Source organism: Monopterus albus, unplaced genomic scaffold, assembly GCF_001952655.1.
Source record: "Monopterus albus unplaced genomic scaffold, M_albus_1.0 scaffold2.1, whole genome shotgun sequence".
Lineage (NCBI taxonomy): Eukaryota > Metazoa > Chordata > Actinopteri > Synbranchiformes > Synbranchidae > Monopterus > Monopterus albus.
In genome coordinates this window covers 6,498,175-6,516,858 of record NW_018127882.1, presented here as the reverse complement: position 1 = coordinate 6,516,858, position 18,684 = coordinate 6,498,175, and the positions used below count along the sequence as shown (strand labels likewise).

The 18,684-nt window shown below is 40.0% G+C and overlaps 1 protein-coding gene and 2 long non-coding RNA genes across 3 annotated transcripts in view; 1 reads left to right on the top strand and 2 right to left on the bottom strand.

The window, feature by feature from the left end:
- The window catches only part of ccdc88b (coiled-coil domain containing 88B), a 46,066-nt gene extending 27,599 nt beyond the window's left edge, over nucleotides 1–18,467 (top strand). Inside the window, exons 20-29 of the mRNA XM_020593485.1 lie at nucleotides 796–957; nucleotides 1,279–1,556; nucleotides 1,791–1,934; nucleotides 3,708–3,894; nucleotides 5,849–5,994; nucleotides 8,410–8,517; nucleotides 11,430–11,566; nucleotides 12,701–12,730; nucleotides 13,195–13,539; nucleotides 13,773–18,467. Of these exons, the coding sequence (XP_020449141.1) occupies nucleotides 796–957; nucleotides 1,279–1,556; nucleotides 1,791–1,934; nucleotides 3,708–3,894; nucleotides 5,849–5,994; nucleotides 8,410–8,517; nucleotides 11,430–11,566; nucleotides 12,701–12,730; nucleotides 13,195–13,539; nucleotides 13,773–13,831 (1,596 nt within the window). The 3' untranslated portion in view covers nucleotides 13,832–18,467. The remainder of the gene's footprint in view (nucleotides 1–795; nucleotides 958–1,278; nucleotides 1,557–1,790; nucleotides 1,935–3,707; nucleotides 3,895–5,848; nucleotides 5,995–8,409; nucleotides 8,518–11,429; nucleotides 11,567–12,700; nucleotides 12,731–13,194; nucleotides 13,540–13,772) is intronic.
- LOC109956411 (uncharacterized) lies at nucleotides 3,857–5,919 on the bottom strand. The gene is made up of 3 exons (XR_002274402.1): nucleotides 5,841–5,919; nucleotides 4,304–4,445; nucleotides 3,857–3,931 (listed from the first exon to the last, which is right to left on the bottom strand). It is a non-coding gene; the product is annotated as an uncharacterized LOC109956411 (long non-coding RNA).
- Nucleotides 5,959–13,273, bottom strand: LOC109956406 (uncharacterized). Its single transcript, XR_002274400.1, has 3 exons — nucleotides 13,187–13,273; nucleotides 8,358–8,524; nucleotides 5,959–6,039 (listed from the first exon to the last, which is right to left on the bottom strand). It is a non-coding gene; the product is annotated as an uncharacterized LOC109956406 (long non-coding RNA).
- Nucleotides 18,468–18,684: the final 217 nt, after the last annotated feature.

Sequence of the window (18,684 nt, the reverse complement as noted above, 5' to 3'; positions counted from 1 at the left end):
AATCCAAATTGACAACTAACAACTATAGCTTCCAAATAAAGGTAGTGGATTGGGAAGAACAATATTTTTTTCTGAAATGTAGTAAATAAATATAAAGTAGCATCAAATGGAAATACTTGATTACAAGTTCCTTAAAATGATACTTAAGTTCACTATTGGAGTAAATGTACATATACCACTGTGATCAGCAGAGAGAAGAGAAGGCAGGAAATGTAAACAAAAAACTCTAAATGATACACACTTTAATGTGGTGTCCCCATGTCAGTATTCACAAAAATGTTCAATAGATTCATGTGTAGTGGGTGTAGAGCTGAGTTTTGGTGTAATGCATACTCATGATAGGTTTGGGTAAAATGGCCATTCTATTTGTCATAATTCCCACTCGCCATATTCCACACTTATTCACAGAGAATTGTGCTGATTAGCAAAGCAATGTCTGTGCAGATTCCACTTACTTTGCCATAAATATACAGGTAAACAGCAGATGTGGACTAGTAGTACATATTCTCCACCTTTACTGTATATTATACATTTCTGCAAACTCAGTCCCACGCAGAATAAATTCCTCTTTGTATTTATAGAATAACTAAAATGCCATATAACGCTGCTGCCTACAGTAACTAAGTGCCTTGAAAGGTCGGCTGCAGATTCATTTGAAGTTTAAATAATATGGATAATTCCAGTGGTGTGTGTGTGTGTGTGTGTGTGTGTGTGTGTGTGTGTTGTGCCAAAGGTAGCTATCTTCTAATGCAGCGGTGGATGCTCTCTCAATATGAACATTTTTTTCTCCCTCAGAAAGCAGTGGCGGGTTTTGGGGGGGGGGCTTTGCAGTCACGGTTGTCCCAGTCCCAGGAGGCATGCGAGCACCTTAAGGAGCAGCTGGAGGCTCTGCGCCGGCACTGCCTCAGCCTGCAGGACTCCTGCACCAGTCTACAGACACTCAACACCCAGTTACAGGTGACCAGACACAGGGAGCAGGCTCATGATTGAAACTGTTTAACTTGGGAGAAATCTTTTTTTAATGTATTTAAAGGAAACCTTCACTTTTACATTGCTTTTAATAATTTGGCCCACCTACTTTAGAGCAAATGGGCAAGTGTTTAACATTGCAACCTTTGCAGGGGCTTTGGACATACTTTAAGGATTTATTACTTTATCGGGTCGCCACACTGCTTTAATGGTGGGGAAACACTATGTTCTTAGCAGTGCTAGTGGTGTGGCTCTGTCGATGGTAGTATTTTTATAAAACAAAGGTCTACATATTACATATACACACAGGTGGAGCAAGCTTCCCTGAGTTCCCAGCATGCAGCAGTGCTGACGCGCTGCAGCGAGAGCGAGGCACGGTGTGCAGGTCTGGAAGCTGAGTCCAAGGTGTGGGCGCGGGAGCGAGAGGAGTCGGTGGCCAGGATGGAGGCTCTGAGGCGGGACCATGAGCGGATGATGGTGCTGCAGCAGCGTCAGGAGGTGGAGCTGGAGGAGCTGCTGGACAAACACTCTCAACTAAGGAACAACAACCGCAGTCTGGAGGCCCAGCACAGGGAGCTGGAGGCCAGGTACAAAAAACTGACCGCAGTTTAGAATAGGTTCTTTTATCAAGGGAAAAAGAGTATTGACTGTAGGTAATTGTGAGTATTTTTGTATCTTTGTGAGGACTTTCAGGTCTCCGAGAACAGAAACACAAACCTGCTAACATAAACCGAACCCTTTCAAGATGCACACCTTCTCTTTCTGTCATAAATTTCAAGTCTTTTTTTTTTTTGTGGTGGTGAATGTTTTGTGATCTCAAGGTACAAGGAGCTCCTGGATGGTAAAACCCAGCTGGAGGAGAGAGAGCTTGAGATAAAGATGGAGAGAGCGCAGATGAACGCAGAAGTGCAGAGGAGACTGGAGAGAGAACGAGAGCTGGAAAGACTGAAAGACGACAATGAGAGGTAGCAAATCCAGTCGGCTTCTTCATCGCATTCATGAGCTCTGATCATCCCTTTCACTTGCCTCCTCTCGTTGCGCTTCATTTGAATACAGGGAGCAGCAGCAGCAATACTTCTATAGGAAGCAGCACTGGGATCAGTTCGAATGCAAATGTAATATAGGAATACACAGTGTGGTGGTGTTGCCAATTTAAGGCTTTAGGGCTTTTGTGCTCAGAGCACAAAATAACAAACAAACAAACAAAAAAAAAAAAACAGAGCAGTGGAGCAAGTAAAAGCAAAACAATTTTCAAGGTTAGTTTCCAGAAACAAAGAAACAAAGCTGTAGCCTTCTGCATGAATAAACTCCATGTGTCCATTTTTAATGCCGTCCTGATCACATGTCCTGTTTGTATTTAAGCCTCAAACAAGTCTTGCTAAGATACAGGATTTAAAACCGATACTGCTTCTGATTACATTTCCTCATTGGGGTGGTGGGTTTATAATGATGATGATGACAATCATAAGGTAGTTGTGTACCATAATTAGACAATCAACCAGGTTTTCATTATCATACTGATGCAATTGATTACTGGCTGACTGTCTGAAATGATGGATTGTCAATCTGGAAACAGCAAGGCCTCTTTTTCAGTTGCCATATGACACACAAGTGAAAAACATCCAAATATAAAACATACATGTCCATGTATTTAGAAATGTCTATTATACCTATTTTGTAACTGAAATAAACCATGGTATGCAGTTCAATGCATGAGTTCCACCTTAACATCTGTGTTTATGAAACTCAAAATGTTTCAGTTTTTGGTGAAATTGTCATAAATGTATAAATTCAATGATATATTTATTATCAAGGTCAAAGTTAAAGGTGATGTTGTACTACACTACATTATAATCAGAAGTGTTCCTAATATTCGGACCCTCTCGTGTATGTATCTCGGGAGGACAAAAATATAGAGACACCTCTAGAGATGGCAAGACCAGAAACCAAGCTAAAAGTGAGTGAATATTGGCCAAATAAATTACAGTATAGCGGAGTGACTTCTGGAACTGCTTCCCAGCAAAAACAAATCAGTAGAAATTCCAGCTTCTTAAATGTGAATATTTTCTGGTATTTTTTGTCTTTTTTGATTGAGAGATTATTACCTTTGGGTTTTACACTGTTGACAAAGCAAAACATTTTGAGATGTCACCTTGGGCACTGAGAACTTGTCATTTTGTAGTATTTGCTGACACTTTCAAGACAATATTAGATTAATCAATAATGAGTATAAAGTTTAGGTGCAGCCTTAAGGGAAATATATTGACAGCAGCTGTTGTGTTTAACACTGAACCATGCTGTACACTGGTTCAATTTTAACTTACATTAAAAAGTTTTATTCAGAACACTTTCAATCCACACTGGGCTAATAAAATGTTGAGTGTTTATTACTGAATATTACCAAATTTCCCCCTCAGTGATCATTAGGAGTTTCATCTTATCTCATTACAGTGCTCATTACAAAATGAAACAAAGATGGCTCCTTACCTCTGATGCTGCTATTTTGTAAGCAGTGGTGTAAAACCACAGAGTGACTCCATAACGTGTTCTTCAACCCTTTTGCCTAAGATGATGTCGGATTTATCTGTTGGTTATTGTTTGGTTTAATGAAGAGTCATCAGCTTTTGTAATAATACTTTTTTAGTTAGAAAGCACTTACCAGACAATGATACACAACACAGTCCAGGACACATAACAGTGACAGCGATGCATAAAGTCTTTGTGTGTCGATGTTGCAGGCTGCAGGCCCAACAGAAGGAGTGGCTGGCACTGCAGGCGGAGCTGCTGGCTCAAGGCTCAGTGCTGAAGGGGGAGCTGAACGCCTCCCAGCTGGAGCGGACTCGACTGGAGGGGGATCTCAGCACCCTGAGGGAAACCAACCAGAACCTGGACCTCAGCAATGCCCGCCTCACCAGCCAGTACCAGGTATTAACCAGGCACACACAGGAATGCAGCTGCACATCTGCAAATACACACAGGAGTTTAGTATTCAAGATGCAGGTCAATCATTTACATGCAAAAAGAGGATTTAGTGCTTCACAGATGCATTACCTTTTTCAAATAAAGAAATGTATTTAAAGCATTGTGAGGCAATTAAAAAAGATTTATTAGGATTTTGTTTTAGGTCTTAGAGAGTATTTCACATAGCTGTGACTGGGGAACATTAGTGGGGAACAGTGATATAGTATAATTTTAGCTTGACACATCAGGAAAATTATATATTGATCCAAAAGGAAAATGAATGCCAAGTAGCTAATAAGAAGTTAGGGCATGTTTTTCCATCAGAACAGCTTTAGTCTTTTGTGTTAACAAACAAGCACTGAAAATTGAATACGTTTTGCAAGCAGGAAAGTCTCCAGTCATTTAGGTGGAAGCTGACTTCCCAAAGAGGTTTTAAGAAGTCACTCAGCAGATGTTTCACTCTGTTGCTCATTATGATCATGAAACCAATCCTGAATCACCTGGTCCTGTAAAACCTGGTAAAGGACAGATGTGAAATTGAGTTTGTGCACAAAAAGAGACAACATTTTGGAGGATTCAAGATATGTGCAGCCTAGCCTGTGTGTATGTTGTTGTTTTTTTTTTAATTAATTTGTTTTTTTACCATTGTCAGTTACTTTTCTCCTGAGAGTCTGATGAGAAGATTGACACCACTCTTATGTCTGTATGGAAATTATGTAGCAGGAGCCAGTTAGCCTAGCTTAGCATAGAGGCCGAATACAATGGAAACTGTTGTCTAGCTGTCTTAAAATGCAAATCCAGTTAGAGCAGCACCTTTAAAGCCCACTACATTACTATACACATTTTGTATCATTGTTGTGGTTACATTTGGGGTTATGTGCTGAACATTTTTGGCTGCAAAGAGTTGCCAAGTCAAACAGCAAAGAGACTGCACCCAGCCAAGAAATAGTCAGCACTCCATAAAACAAGAAGCTGTCATTTTTACAGTTCAGTTTTCGTGTGGATTAAACAAAGGTATTTATTAGTGAGCTTGATTCTGTTACCTTTGGACACAGCCACACTAATCGTTGCTCCCTGCTTTCAGTCTTGTGCTAAGCTGATTGCAAATCACCAGCTGGCAGTTGCTTCATATTTACTATACCCTCATTTAAATCCTGGCAAGAAATCAAATTTATTTTTCTGAAATGTCAAACTGTTCTTTAAATGACTAACTAGTAAAAGAATAATGCTAAAAAAAAAGATTTGGCTTCCCCTGCTATCTCTGATTAGCCTAATTTTTCCACATTTGTGTTTTTATCTAGTATCAGACATGCGGATCCAAGTAGTTTGGTGGCAGCACATTTCAACAACACAGAACATGATGTTAGTCCTATAAAATACTTTGGTATTGAAACAGTTACCATTTCTTCAAGGGGTGGGGATCGAGAGAATAAACTTTACACAGTGTCCCCGAATAGACTGAATGAGGACTTTGACATTAGACCTGTGTTTGTAGGTTGAAGCTTGTTTGATTATAATATCTATGAATTTGATCTTTGTATGGGATATGATTTTTATTAGGGTCCATTTAGTTGTTATACAATTTGTGTATGAACTGAAAGAAGCATTTTGTAATTGTGTAATTTGACCAATTATATGCTGGACAGTATTGCCAACTGCTATTCAGCCTTTATAGAGATAATTGGCAGATCAGCTGTTAGTTTTTTTTGGCTTTTTCATTTGTTTTGTATCTACTTCAGTTTTCTGTGAATGCATATGTGCACTAATACTTATACAAACACTGTCCTGGGAATACAGTCATAGATAGGCTTGTACAGACTAATTAGGCTCTGAGATACACATTTAGATGCAATTAAAACTGTAGATTTGAATCTTCCTAAGCTTTTTATTTTGATTGACATTTATCTTACCTGTGCAGCTGCTGACCCAGCTGAAGGGGAACATGGAGGAGGAAAACCGTCATTTAGCGGAGCAGAACCAGAGTTTGCTGAAGGAGAACCGGGCCCTACTGGAGCAGAGCCTGGAGCGCCGTGACCAGCACTATTCACAGCAGCGGGAGTACCAGTCAGTAAACATTCACAAACCAGATCATTTGTTTTGCTGGGAATTCTGTCAAGAAAACACAAGAGGATTGAAGAGGAAATCAGATGCACAACAACAAAGTATCTTAATGCTGCTGTTCAAATTATAGCAACAAATTGGATAAAATCTTTATATAATACATGATAAAGGAAAGGCAATTTGTTAACATTTCTAACTTTGTAGCCAGTAACACAGACTGTATTCATATCCAATACATAAAAGCACTTGTATAAAAGCTTGATACTGTGAGATGACAATTTCACAGTCCAGCAGCATGCAGCAGTCACCCTTTAAATGACTAATACAGTGGCAACAGATTAATCCAGAACTGACAGTGAGCATGTAAAACTCTTCAGGTCTGAGTCAAATTTTAAAGAAATTACATCTTTTCATTGCTTCATCTTACTCTTTCTCATTCTTGAAAAGATAATTGTGTCTCCACAGGTTTTTACTTTCTTCTTAAATTACAGATTTAAATGTCAACGTCATTTCACAGCACATTTCAGATCTAACCTCTCGTACCTGTAACACTGATGGGTTTCTATTACAAGTGTGTTAAACAGGCATTCATTGTTCAGACCCACAAATTAATTTTAATGTATCACGCCGTTTATCATCAAAGAATATTGATTTGATAATAATGCACTCCAATGAAACTGGCATCTCATTGTAGGTTTGCTAGTGTCTCACCCAGTGCATGCTGGGATATCTGGATAATGGATGGTTTTTGGCTTTGACCGTTAGACTTCATATATTGTGGCGTGATATCACTTCAAAGAATCTTTGAAACAAGCAGACAAATAATATGCATAACATGTTAGTGTGATAAACACAATTGAAAAAATATTGTTAAATCTAGTTCAGAAGAAGTTTAAGGGTAACACTGAGATAACTCTAAAAGTAGAGTAGATATTGGATCTCCGTTTATCATATTGACAAAAACACAATTTCAAATGAATACAAATGCTGTCACTTCTATAATGTGTAAATAAGCAAACAGAAAATGCAAGGCACAGTTTGTCTGAGTACACATGATTGTTAAAAATTCATCATCAGATAAAACATCCCTCAGGCCACATACCAGTGACAGATACTACAGAATTTTTTACACTGATTAATATTCAGAGCAAGGAAAAAATGCACGGCTCTTAAAAACCATTTCTGAGTAGATAAAGGGTTTTATGGTTTTTCTTCAGGCCTTAATTGAATCTCCACCAGATGGTCTCATCAGTCTCTTCCCATTCAAATTATTTGCTGAAATAGTATCATCCCAAGGTCCGAAATTCAGAATAAAATGTGTTCAGGGCATTTTGAGGGCCAAATAAACTGTCAGGGTTTTACAGTTTATTCTGAGGGAGACTTGGTGAATGTCTGTCTCAGATTTCATAGCAGTTTATTTTACTCAAAAAAGGCAAAACATATATGCAGACCCAACCCAAAGTGGGCACAGGTGCAGAACAATAACTTCAACTAAGAAGAAAAATAGAGAAGAATTCTAATAGATTCATTAGACATTGCATTAGTTTGTAGTCTTATAAATATATTTGTTTATTTACTGTATTATTTATATATATTTATTTGTTCAGTGTATGGACAGTTTTTTTTCCTCAAATGTTATTCAGAACCTCCAGTGTTGCTTGTGTGTTACTGAAAGTTCCCATCTACTATATAAACATGTTTTTGTATTATAGCAAGATAGTCCCATATGCATAACAGGAATTTGCTTTCCCTAACTGGTACTTTACAGCAACAGAAAAGCTCTTATTGTAGTGCTACAGCACCACTCTCACAGCAGAACTTGCTTTGTTACTCTTCACAACAGTATTTCATAATTTAACAGCAAACTAACAGGTGTTGACATATCAGTCTGGACCAAGGTGCTGGACTGACCAACAAACTGACGTCTGTCCGTAGTGCCATGCCACTCGTGTTGCTAAAAATGTACAAAGGCTTTAATACCGATTTAAACATCTCCTTTTCCATCTCTGACCGTTGCCCATCTCTACTAACATCCCTGAACCTTTCCGCCCACAGCTGTGGGTCAGTAACCAACAGTCAGCTCAGACTGTTAGTGACTTTATGTTCAGTATCTTTATTCTCAGCTGTCTTTGATTCAGCAGAGGCTGAACATTCGGGCCATTTTTTCAACAATGTTCCGCTTTATGTTTGTCCATGCTGCCGCTCAAAACCCCAAGCCCTCTGCTCACCAGCAAAGAATCGAGTTCAGGAAAGACTTCATAGAACGCATTGACTAACACGCCATCCGACTCATTACTGTACATACGCACTTCCAGAACAATCCCATCTACCTGCGCAGATTATGAATACACAAAATGAATCATCACCTTTCACTGGCTTCACCCTCCTCTTGTTCTGATGCGTCGTGTTTTCCTCCAGGGAGAAGTTGAGTGAGCTCCGCCGAGAGAAGCAGAAGTTGGTGGAGAAGATTATGGATCAGTACAGAGTCCTCGAGCCCAGCATGCAGCCTCCACCCATCAAGGCCAAGTACTCTCTAGAAATATATACCAATACACTGAGCTGCCGCTTTATTATACAATTCAATGCAGTAATATACCCCTACAGTCAACATTTCATACACATAATACTGTACATTTTTAGCAGCTATACAGTAATTAAGAAATTTTAAGAAAATTATGACCTGAATCTGCAGCTCCTCTCAAATTTACAGAGCTTAATAGTGAGTTTCAGCTCACCGTTTAGCTGCCCGGCCACATTCACTCACTCAGCCACAACAGGCCACTGTACACTACTAGCTGTTTGCTACACTATCAGTCAAAAGTTTGGAATTCTTTCCCATTCACTGGAAAAGTGTGTCCAGACTTGTGAAACACCACACAAGATGTTAACATACAAGCAAAGAAAATACTGTTTAAAAAGATTCAAAAGTAAAACGACAAAAATCGATCCAAGGTTATTCAGGATGTAAGTACAGGGGGGATAATGATGAGTGTGTTAAGTTGAGCCAAACGCAATGGAGAAAATCAGATTTTAATGTGGCACTCAGATTTGGGCAGGTCTTATATATCACTAATAAACTTAATAAACTTAATCAATATTAAGAGTGACTGGATTTTTCAGAGAGGAACTACTGAGGTAGATGCACTCCAAAAACAAACAAAAATAATAATCTCAGTACTATGACACAACTACTTTTATTCAACTTTGTGCTCCTTTTTCTTTTGCATTATAATGAAAGGTGATCCTAATATTTTGTACATAGTGTTAGGAACACCACACTGAGTTTTCACAAAGTTTGTTGTAGGGTTGTTCCACGTCATTGTTGCACAGATGTACCTGAATAAATGTGTATGCATTTGCACTCTCTCTTAGCTCCAAAAACAGTGTGTGAATAGAGATAAAGAAAATCAATTGTTGCAAAGTGATTTAAAAATTGTAGCGATATTACATTTTAGTCATTCTGATGACAGTTGCAAAGCACTTATCAACTGAGATAGCCGCACTCCAGAAAGACAAAAATATCAATACTTTGGCCTTCAGTTTACCATTTTATTTCTCTTCTCCATCTTCATTACCTTTTGTTGGGCTGGAACAAGTGTCTGTTCTGAGAGGTGGCACTCCATGAGAAAAAAAAGAGAAGTGCTTTGGATTGACCGGCTGAATTCTGTGCATCCACTTAGCTGAAATTGTGATTTTTCATTTGACTCATTTTTATTGTAATGAATACTTTTCTTTCAGACTGTTGTAGAGACATTGAATAAGTTATTTTCCCTGCTTTGGTTTTGCCAAGTTTGTTCCTTACACTGAGCTCTGAATACATCTGTGTTTACAAGTCATTGTTAAGGATGGTCTCACACTGTGTTTAGGTTGTCTCCTTGTGACCGTTGAATAGAGAATATGTTATATCAGATGCTGATGTTTCAAAGCAGGATGTGAGGTTACAGTGGAATGAACAGTATGTTTCTACAAATCTTTTGATGAAAGTTTCCATTATACAGTACATTGCTCCTTATGTTAACTAATATGAGTCTTATTCTCCATATCAGGTGACACAGATATATTTTTCTTTTTTTTTGACACTTTTCTCTTGCGTTGTTTTACATGATCAGCCGTAACACTGCCTGGTGAAGTGAATAACACAGATTTTCTCGTTACAATGGCACCTGTCAGTGTGTGGGGTATATCAGGCGGTAAGTGAATATTCAGTCCTCAAAGTTGATGTGTTGGAAGCAGGAAAAAAGGGAAAGTGTAAGGATCTGAGTGACTTTGACAAGGGCCATACTGTGATGGCTGACAACTGTGTCAGAGCATCTCCCACACTGCAGGCCTTGTTGGGTGTTACCAGTCTGCGGTGGTCAGTACCTACCACAGTGTTAAGGAAGGACAAACGGTGAACCTGCGACAGGGTGACGGACGCCAAAGGCTCACTGATAATGAGGTTGATCTACTGTAGATTAAACTTTTACATTTATTCAGCCTTTTCAAAAGATTCTATTTTGTTTAGTTAAACTGGTTGAAAATGAAAAATACTGCACATTGGTCTCTATGAAGAGAAACATTCAGTGGCTATAGAGGTGATATCACACCTAGAGTGGGGAGGCTGTCCTAAAAATGATCTCCAACTTGTCCCTACGACCACAGTTTTCACTCCTTTGAGAGAAGTTTTTCACTGAATGGTCGACACATCTGTGCTCTTCCTGACAGTAGAACTATGGAAGCAAACAGAATCACAGAAGATGCACAGTGAGCTGCAGAGTGACACGAGTGCCGACCAACTGCTGCACTGACTCCTGTGTACACAGTATTAGGCAGGTGGTCATAGTGTTATGGCTGATCGGTGTATGTTATCCCTAAAACAATAGTTTCTTAAAGCAACTGCATCATGGCCAAAACTAGGATTTAAAGCTTGTTTTTTTGTTGTTGTTTTGTGAATTCTGCTAGAATAACAAAATAAAATGGCAAACTCATGTCATAGTACTGAGATTATTATTTTTGTTTGTTTTTGGAGTGCATCTACCTCAGTTCATAAACTTTCCAGAACACCCGGTCCACGCAGGAAGCACACCTGTCATGCACTGGACAGCTGATCAGCATTTTGTACCATAAATTTAGCTGTTAATGATTTAAATTGTTCAGTACAAATTGTTCAAGTGTCACAGAAGTGCTTTTTGTGTTAGTAATGGTATTTTAATTAAAACATTTCCAAACTAATTGTCCTGATGTCATGTAACAAAGTGCTTTCTTCGCCTAAATAAATGGCAGCTGGCACCTTGAGACATATTTTGTTCTCAGTTTGAAATTTCATGTAAGGTGACACTGATGCATAGTGCATTTTTGTGAACAAGATGCAGCCACTTGGCATCCCTCCTACAGAAAAACACACAGTCCACCAGCTCATCCCTCTTTGTAAATGGCCTCTGTCCTCCACGTCCTCTTAGGAAATCTAACTGGATTGCAGACAGGATGAAGAAGCTAATAAAACCCCGGGGAGGAGGAAGAGAGGGACGTGCCCTCTTCACCGCCGCGGGCAGCGTGTTTCACAAAGATATGCTCACCCCATCAAGCGAGGCTACGGGCATGCATACAAATCATCTCATGACTGCCAAGTGTGGTCGGCACTGATACCACTCTCCTCTCCTTAGATCTCTCCCTATTGAGTGCCAAGACTTAGGAACGGTCGGCTTTCTCTGCTAATCACATGTTGAAAGGAAACGATTCACAAGGCTTCATTCTCTTTTTATGCACCTTGACTGTGGAATGTGTTCACTGACAGAGAGCGGTGATTGGAAAGCCCCTACCTGCATTCACAATATTTTACTATTATTATTGTTCCCTTTTAATCTTATTTTCTTTGGTGCTGTGTTTTCTGTTATTCCCCCTAAAACACCGCTTTCTTAAACTGTGTGTTTAAGCTCTTTCTATTATTGCTGTTTTGTTTGTTTTGAGCCTGCATCCCAGAGTGACACTCCATCTCTCAATTACACACCAAGTGGAAGAAGCTAAATGTTTTTGAATTGTTCAATTTTAAAGATGTAGAAAACAGTAAAAAATACCTACATTTAATCCTGAAACCAAGTTGTTTTATGGCTGGTTAATGTGACCTTACCCACTAGACTGATGTCACCATCTCAGGTTTTTCTCTCTTTAAACAAAGATTATGGGTGAGAATTTATGAATACCATTCATTAATATTATTTCAGTTTGATATCTTCGACTAATGCTTTTTGAATATAAAAGGTCAGATGTTTTACATTATTTATACATTTAATATAGTTACAGTTACTATTTAAACAACTCATCTTAGACCATGTTTGTGTTATTATCCACGTTTTGACCATTATGACCATGTGGCGTATAAATATGTTACATTTTTTGAGTTTGCCTTAAATGTTCCTTTTCAGTAGTGTTAGTACTGGTAACGTGCAGGACTTCTCTGCCTGTTTTGCATTTCTTCATTCTCCTCTGCACCTGTTCACCATCTGTGCATTAAACAATATTTCTCTTAAACACCATAAAGGCAAAGTATAATTAAATTAAAACTAAATTATGAAAACAGGTTGCTACATTTGAAATATATCCATATATTTTGTGATTATGTTTATTTAAGAATCAGTTCCAGAAGAACTTGGTTTACAAATGGCCTTAAACACTCAGCATATGTACTTTTAATTATTTAGATTCCGTTTATAATATTAGATTTAAATTAAAGCGTTAAGCTGTTCTTCTTCACCAGAACAAAGTGCTCCTCGTTTGCCCATTCACACACACACATCCCGGAGAAGGCTGGAGGTGCCTGGGCCATCAGGACCAACTTCTGGGTTTTAATGTCTTGCTTAAGGACACTGTGGACACTGGACATGCATAGAAACAGCCAGGGATCAAACCTCCTACCCTGATTACTTGAGACATAGTTGTCACATTTTCTCAATTTATTTCTGTACCTGTCATCGTTAGAGTCCCTGAATCTGTATTTACATGTTATGTACATTGCTGGTTTGTTCTGTAAAGCAACTGAGCAGATTTGTCCCACACCTGGTGGCACACTGTGAAAAATATAGCATAAAGGAAGACAGCAGTTTAAGACCGAGAAATCATTATGTTAAGGCATTGATCAGTATAAATAGCGCTACTACCTTTGTATAAAGAGGATATAAGTAATAATTTATTACTTCTGCAGCTTGAATTTCTTTCTTACCTTTTCAGACCCACGCAGTGCTCCAGTATCTCCCTCTCCCATGAGAAAATCTCAGTCCCACACGGAGCCGGACATCTCCGTCCCCGGGACTCCAACCATGCGCTCTGGCTCCAGGGGCCGTCGTAAGTTAGGATCCCGTCATGGCTGGGGGCTGGGTTTGGCCAGAGGAGGCTCTGGAGTTTCCCAATCCTTCAGTCCTGGTGACAACAAGACACCTCCCCGCGTACGGTTGCACTCCAGTCAGAACACCTCCAATGTCCTCTGGGAAGGAGAGAGAGGCGAACCAAACTCACCCCGGGCAGCAGAGTCACCGCTGATCAGTCCGGAGCCTGCTGAGGAGGAAGAAGGGAAAGGTAAGAAAGTGACATGAGTAAAATGGGTATTTTGATGTTTGTGTACTTTAGAAATGTCTACCCAAAGAAGTCAGTCTGAATTTCTTTCAGAGAAAAACAACTCAAACTGTGTTAATGGTGAGATTTTTTAATGAAGGAATACAAATTGGACTGTTGTATGGCAGTAAAGCTATACCCAGAGAACGCTCTGTATGAACTCAAAATACAGCTAATAAAACATGCTTGTACCTTAGGGTGTGATCTCCAACTTCCAGAAAATCAAAACTCCAGTGACGACACCGCAGCGGCTTGAGAAAGAACTACAGTACACTCAAATCTCAATTAAAAGAAAAATCTAATGTTTTATATTATGTGCTTCTTGAAAACTGGTTTTGTATCGCCTTTTTTATAAATATCAAATTATTTTAGTTTTTTTGAATTCATGAATAAACATTGTCATTGATTTCCAGTGTTAAGTTGTGAAGAAATTAACCACCTGATACTGACACAGACACTCAACAATGTCACAGAATATTTAATGGAATTAAATAATGAAAATGGAGTGTGAAAAGAAGTCCTTAAGCTTTATACTGAGCCTTTTCCTTTAACCTCCAATAAGATGGTTTAAAAAAAAAAGCAAAATATGTCCTTTAGTTGATATTTTTTCTTAAATTCATCTTTCACCAGTTACTGTAAATTATTTTTCAGTTTCATATTCATTGATGTACCCATTGCCTATTTTCGCCACAGAACGATTTTACTAATACATACGACATAGATGTGTCCACATACAGTATGACCGGAGCAGGGTCGGTGTGTGAGCATCAGTCTTTTTAACAAGTGATAAAGCTGTTCAGTGGTCATGGTAACATCGCTAACCCTGGGCTGGACTGTTAGCTGAATGGTATCAAATGCTGCGCCTCGCTGGACACGGGGTCCACCATTTCTCTGGTGCGCCTGGGGACATTGCTGGGGACGGAAGGGCCAAGACCCCAGAAGTGGAGGGCCACCAAACGCTGCATTACCACAGTCACTGGCAAAAGTGCAAAGATGTGGGGAGAGAGGACGCTTAGAGTGACTGTTACAGGTCACACCATTGAGCACCAGTATTTAAAATCCATGCATCATTGGCCTTGACCTGCTGGCAGAGCGGGGGTCGTGGGTGGATGTGCCTGGGGCTACGCTCTGCCGACATATACATGTTAGCCAACTTCTTGCACATCTAGAAATAAGAAAACCACATCTACATCAAATTTGAATCCTTTAGATACTTTGACTGATCTCCATCTCTGACATTCCAAACCAGTGTTAACCCTGGTTTTGCCTCGTTCTACCCTGTACTTCCCTTAGCCATCACCAAGCATAGCCTCCGGGGTTGATGTGGACTGTCCTGCTTTGTTTTTCCACTGTATCTTCCTTCCGTAGGTCTCTGTTTGGAGGATGGAGGGGCTGCTCCTCTCTCACACACGCAGTCAGCTGTGTGTTTACACACATTGCTTGTAATGCTAATGCTTGAGGTGTGAAGACATGGACATTTAACCAATCACCACATCTGCTCTGCGCACATGCACCCCATGCTCCCATGTGGTCCTGGCACTGGATTTTAGTACTACATCCTGAGAAGTGCTGAAATTTAGCCTCCAGAATACAGCTACAGTGTAGTGGAAACAAACACAGAACCCATGCTGAGTGTTACTTTGTGTGACATGTTTCGGTAGGTTCAAATAATGGAAAACCCCCTTTTCTGTGCTACAGAACATGGCCTCTTGGGTCTGACAGGTCTGCTCCCATTCTGGGTTGTATCTGCACAGATAGCCTCCACTGTCTGTCTTTGAAATGAGCCTTACTGCTTTGGAAAAGCATTTTATAACCTCGGATCACCAGGGGCATGTAAGAAGTGCAATAACAACAGTGGCCAAAGAGTGAGAGAAATAAGCACAAGGCTTGAAGATAGCAAAGTGGGGTCGGGCCTTAGTACAGCAGGCAGAAAACACTTCTAGACAATTTTTTACTTGATTTATCCGAATTTGTGCTAAATCGTAGTTAATGCAGCTTTAAGCAAAAAAAAAAAGGAAAAATTCATGAAGTCATCTGCAGTGGAGGCAGAACTGAGGGTCAGATTTATTCTGGAAGCAACATTAATATGCAAAACTACTGACAAACTTCCTTGTAACCCCTGGATCTGATTTGTGGACAGTGGAATAAACATGCAGAAACCCTGACATCTGGTTCACATATGGTTGAAAATCCTGTTTCATTTTAGGTTTCCCCTGCAAAGCCAATCATTGATCTAGTGGCAAATTATCTGCACTAGTGCTTTAGTGAGAATCTGCCTTAACTCCATTCACTGTTGCACCAAACGGTGTCCGTGGAGTGCCAGCCAGGCCTCTGCCAACAGACAGACAGACGAATAGATGAGGAGGGTAAATTAGCATGCAGCTCTCCAAATGAGCAGACCCAAGAGTTTACCATGAAGCTAAAAGGGCCCTCTAATAAGACAGGCAGCATCCAAAGAGCTTCTGCCTCCCAGATTAGGATGAGGATACATCAGCATTTCCAGCAGCAGTTGTTTTTGTGTATGTGTGAGACAACACTAAGGATAATAGCAGGCTGTAGCTCTTTCTCTCCAGCCAGTCCTCTTCAAACACATCCTGAATTATGATTTGCAAATGATAAACGGATTGCTAATACAACTCATGAATTATGTAGTTGTCATGGTGACATTAATCAGAAAGCAGGCCCCTTCTCTCAGCTCTGAACATTGTGTTTGTGGAATTGAGATGCATGAAGGGGGCTGCACACCGAGCTGTCTAAGTGAGTGCAGGGCAAAGCGATAGTAAGATATTGGTTCTGCCAGTCACTCAGAGGCTTATTATGAGTGCAATGCAACAATCGTGCCCTGAAGCACACAGACAGGCAGCACTCACAGACAAAAAGTGAAGGGTAAGGCTTTAAACTCTCAGCTGAAGAGCCTTGTGGTTAGCTATGCATGCAGCAAGAGCTTTCACAGGTCATTTTCCTCCATTTATAACCCTCAGCGCATTAACAAGCAATTCTTAAAAAGGGGCACTTGAAAAGGAGGATGAATAAAAATCAGGAATGTACTTTGTTTGCTATAAGACCCTTTATTCAGTATGATCTGAAGGTAGGCTTTGTTCATACAAGCATAGCAAGCAGCAGCAACAACAAATCAGTCAAAAAAAGCCTTGGAGAAAAAAAATAGTGAGAGAAAAGTCTTTTCACAAAATGAGTGATTAAGTGCCATCTCCATTCCCGATTCCTAAAGCGATGAATGATGGATGGCTGCCTCGGTTGACATCACAGTCGGATCTCAAGAGTCTGCTCAGCTGCTTAATTATTGAGCACCTGAGGGGTGTGACACTACAGCAAAATCACTTCTCCAGTGCTCCTTCTCGGTGTCTTTAGCCTTCTTCCCTCCCCTTGTAAAGATCTCTTCTCTCTGGTCTTCTCTTTTTCCTGTTTCTCACTGAAGGCTTCTCTTGCACCTCTGTGGCCCATGTATCTTTCCTCATCATCCCCCTTTACCCATTTAACCTCCAGTCCTTTATGGAGCTATCAAACTTTAATGACCGTCTTACTAAATACCCTCCAGCAACCAAAAACCTCACTTAAACCACTTAGTCCACTAACTGAACAAGTTGGATATTTTAAACACTTAAGAGGTGCATTAGATTTTAGTTTAGTCCTGCTGCTTGCTTCTGAGATGAATCTGTACAACCACAGAATCCAAATCAAGCTGTTTTTTTAAGGGGGGGTTCTTTTCTTTCTGCAGTCTGGCTGTTTTGGTTAATATTATTATTTATTAACCACATTTTGGGTTAATAAATTCATGGATTGTTGTCAGGAGTTCTTCTCAGCACAGGCCCCTTGGCTGGGCAGGCATTGAGTCAAGGCAGCGGTGAGGTGATCTTTGATTGAGAAGTGGTGCTGTAATTCAATTAATTATATTTAGCTCCAGGCACAGGGAGGGAATTGCTGAGATGGAACACAATATAACTAGTTGGAGTACACGCACACACCAGCTGACCCTGCAACCTCACCTCCTCACAAAACTGTCAAAATTGCTGTGCTTTTACCAGGCTTTTACTCAATGAGGTTAGCCCAAAGGTGAGTCTGGTCACCTATAACTTCCCTCCGTCTGCCTCCACCCATCTCTCTAGCCCTTCATCTTTACCCTTTTCTCTACCATTTCACCCTCTTCCTCTCTCTCTCCTTCATCCGAGTTCATTTCGAGTTTGTCCCTGCTGCTTTCCTCCCCCTCCTCCCCCATGCACTTGCTTTCTCTCCCCTAGTGTATTAAGGGGCTTTGACGCTCTCAGTAAAAGCTGATTTATTCTCTGGGTGGTATTGATCGGTTTCTGCATTAAAGATTATAATTCATTACCCCAGCCCCTTTTAATACATTAAACACTCAAAATAAAAATAAAATAACCCTCCTCCACCCAGACTCCCCGTGTCCCGAGGGTGCGGGGAAAACACTCCTGTCGAGACGTCCGGCCTGTCATTCTGGGGCCCAGACCTGTGTGTCTGTCTGTGCGTCTTACTCACACTGTGGGGGCCGCAACCTTTTTACACAATCACACTGAGGGGACTCAGGACCAGGTGCTAGTCCCCACAAAATAAATCTAAATTTTGGTGTGACAGCGCAGTTAGGCAAGGCCAGGGTTTGGGAAGTAGTGCTTAAGGTTAAGGTAAGTCGCAAGGAAATGAATGCAAGTCACTGCAGTGCTGGAAAGTAACTAAATACATTTACTCAAGTACAATTGTGAGCTATCTGTACCTCACTATTTTCTATTTTCTGCTACTACGTACTTTGACTTCACTACATTTCAGATTCAAATATTGTACTTTTTACTGCACAACATTTATTTGATAACTTCAGTTACTTTTCAGAGTCAGGTTAATAATATACACTATAATCATAACACTTTGTCGATTCCTGCCCTGCTGAAAAGAAATCACAAGCTGCCCAGGAGTAAATCAAATTCTAATCAAATAACTTTTAGCAGCTGCACCATTAAATGTGATGTGCACAATAATGCATTAATGATTACAAACACAATAACATATATTCATGTGTAATGCGCTATTCTCCATAATGAGTACCAAGTATATTTTTATGCTAATTTTTTTGTACTTTCACTT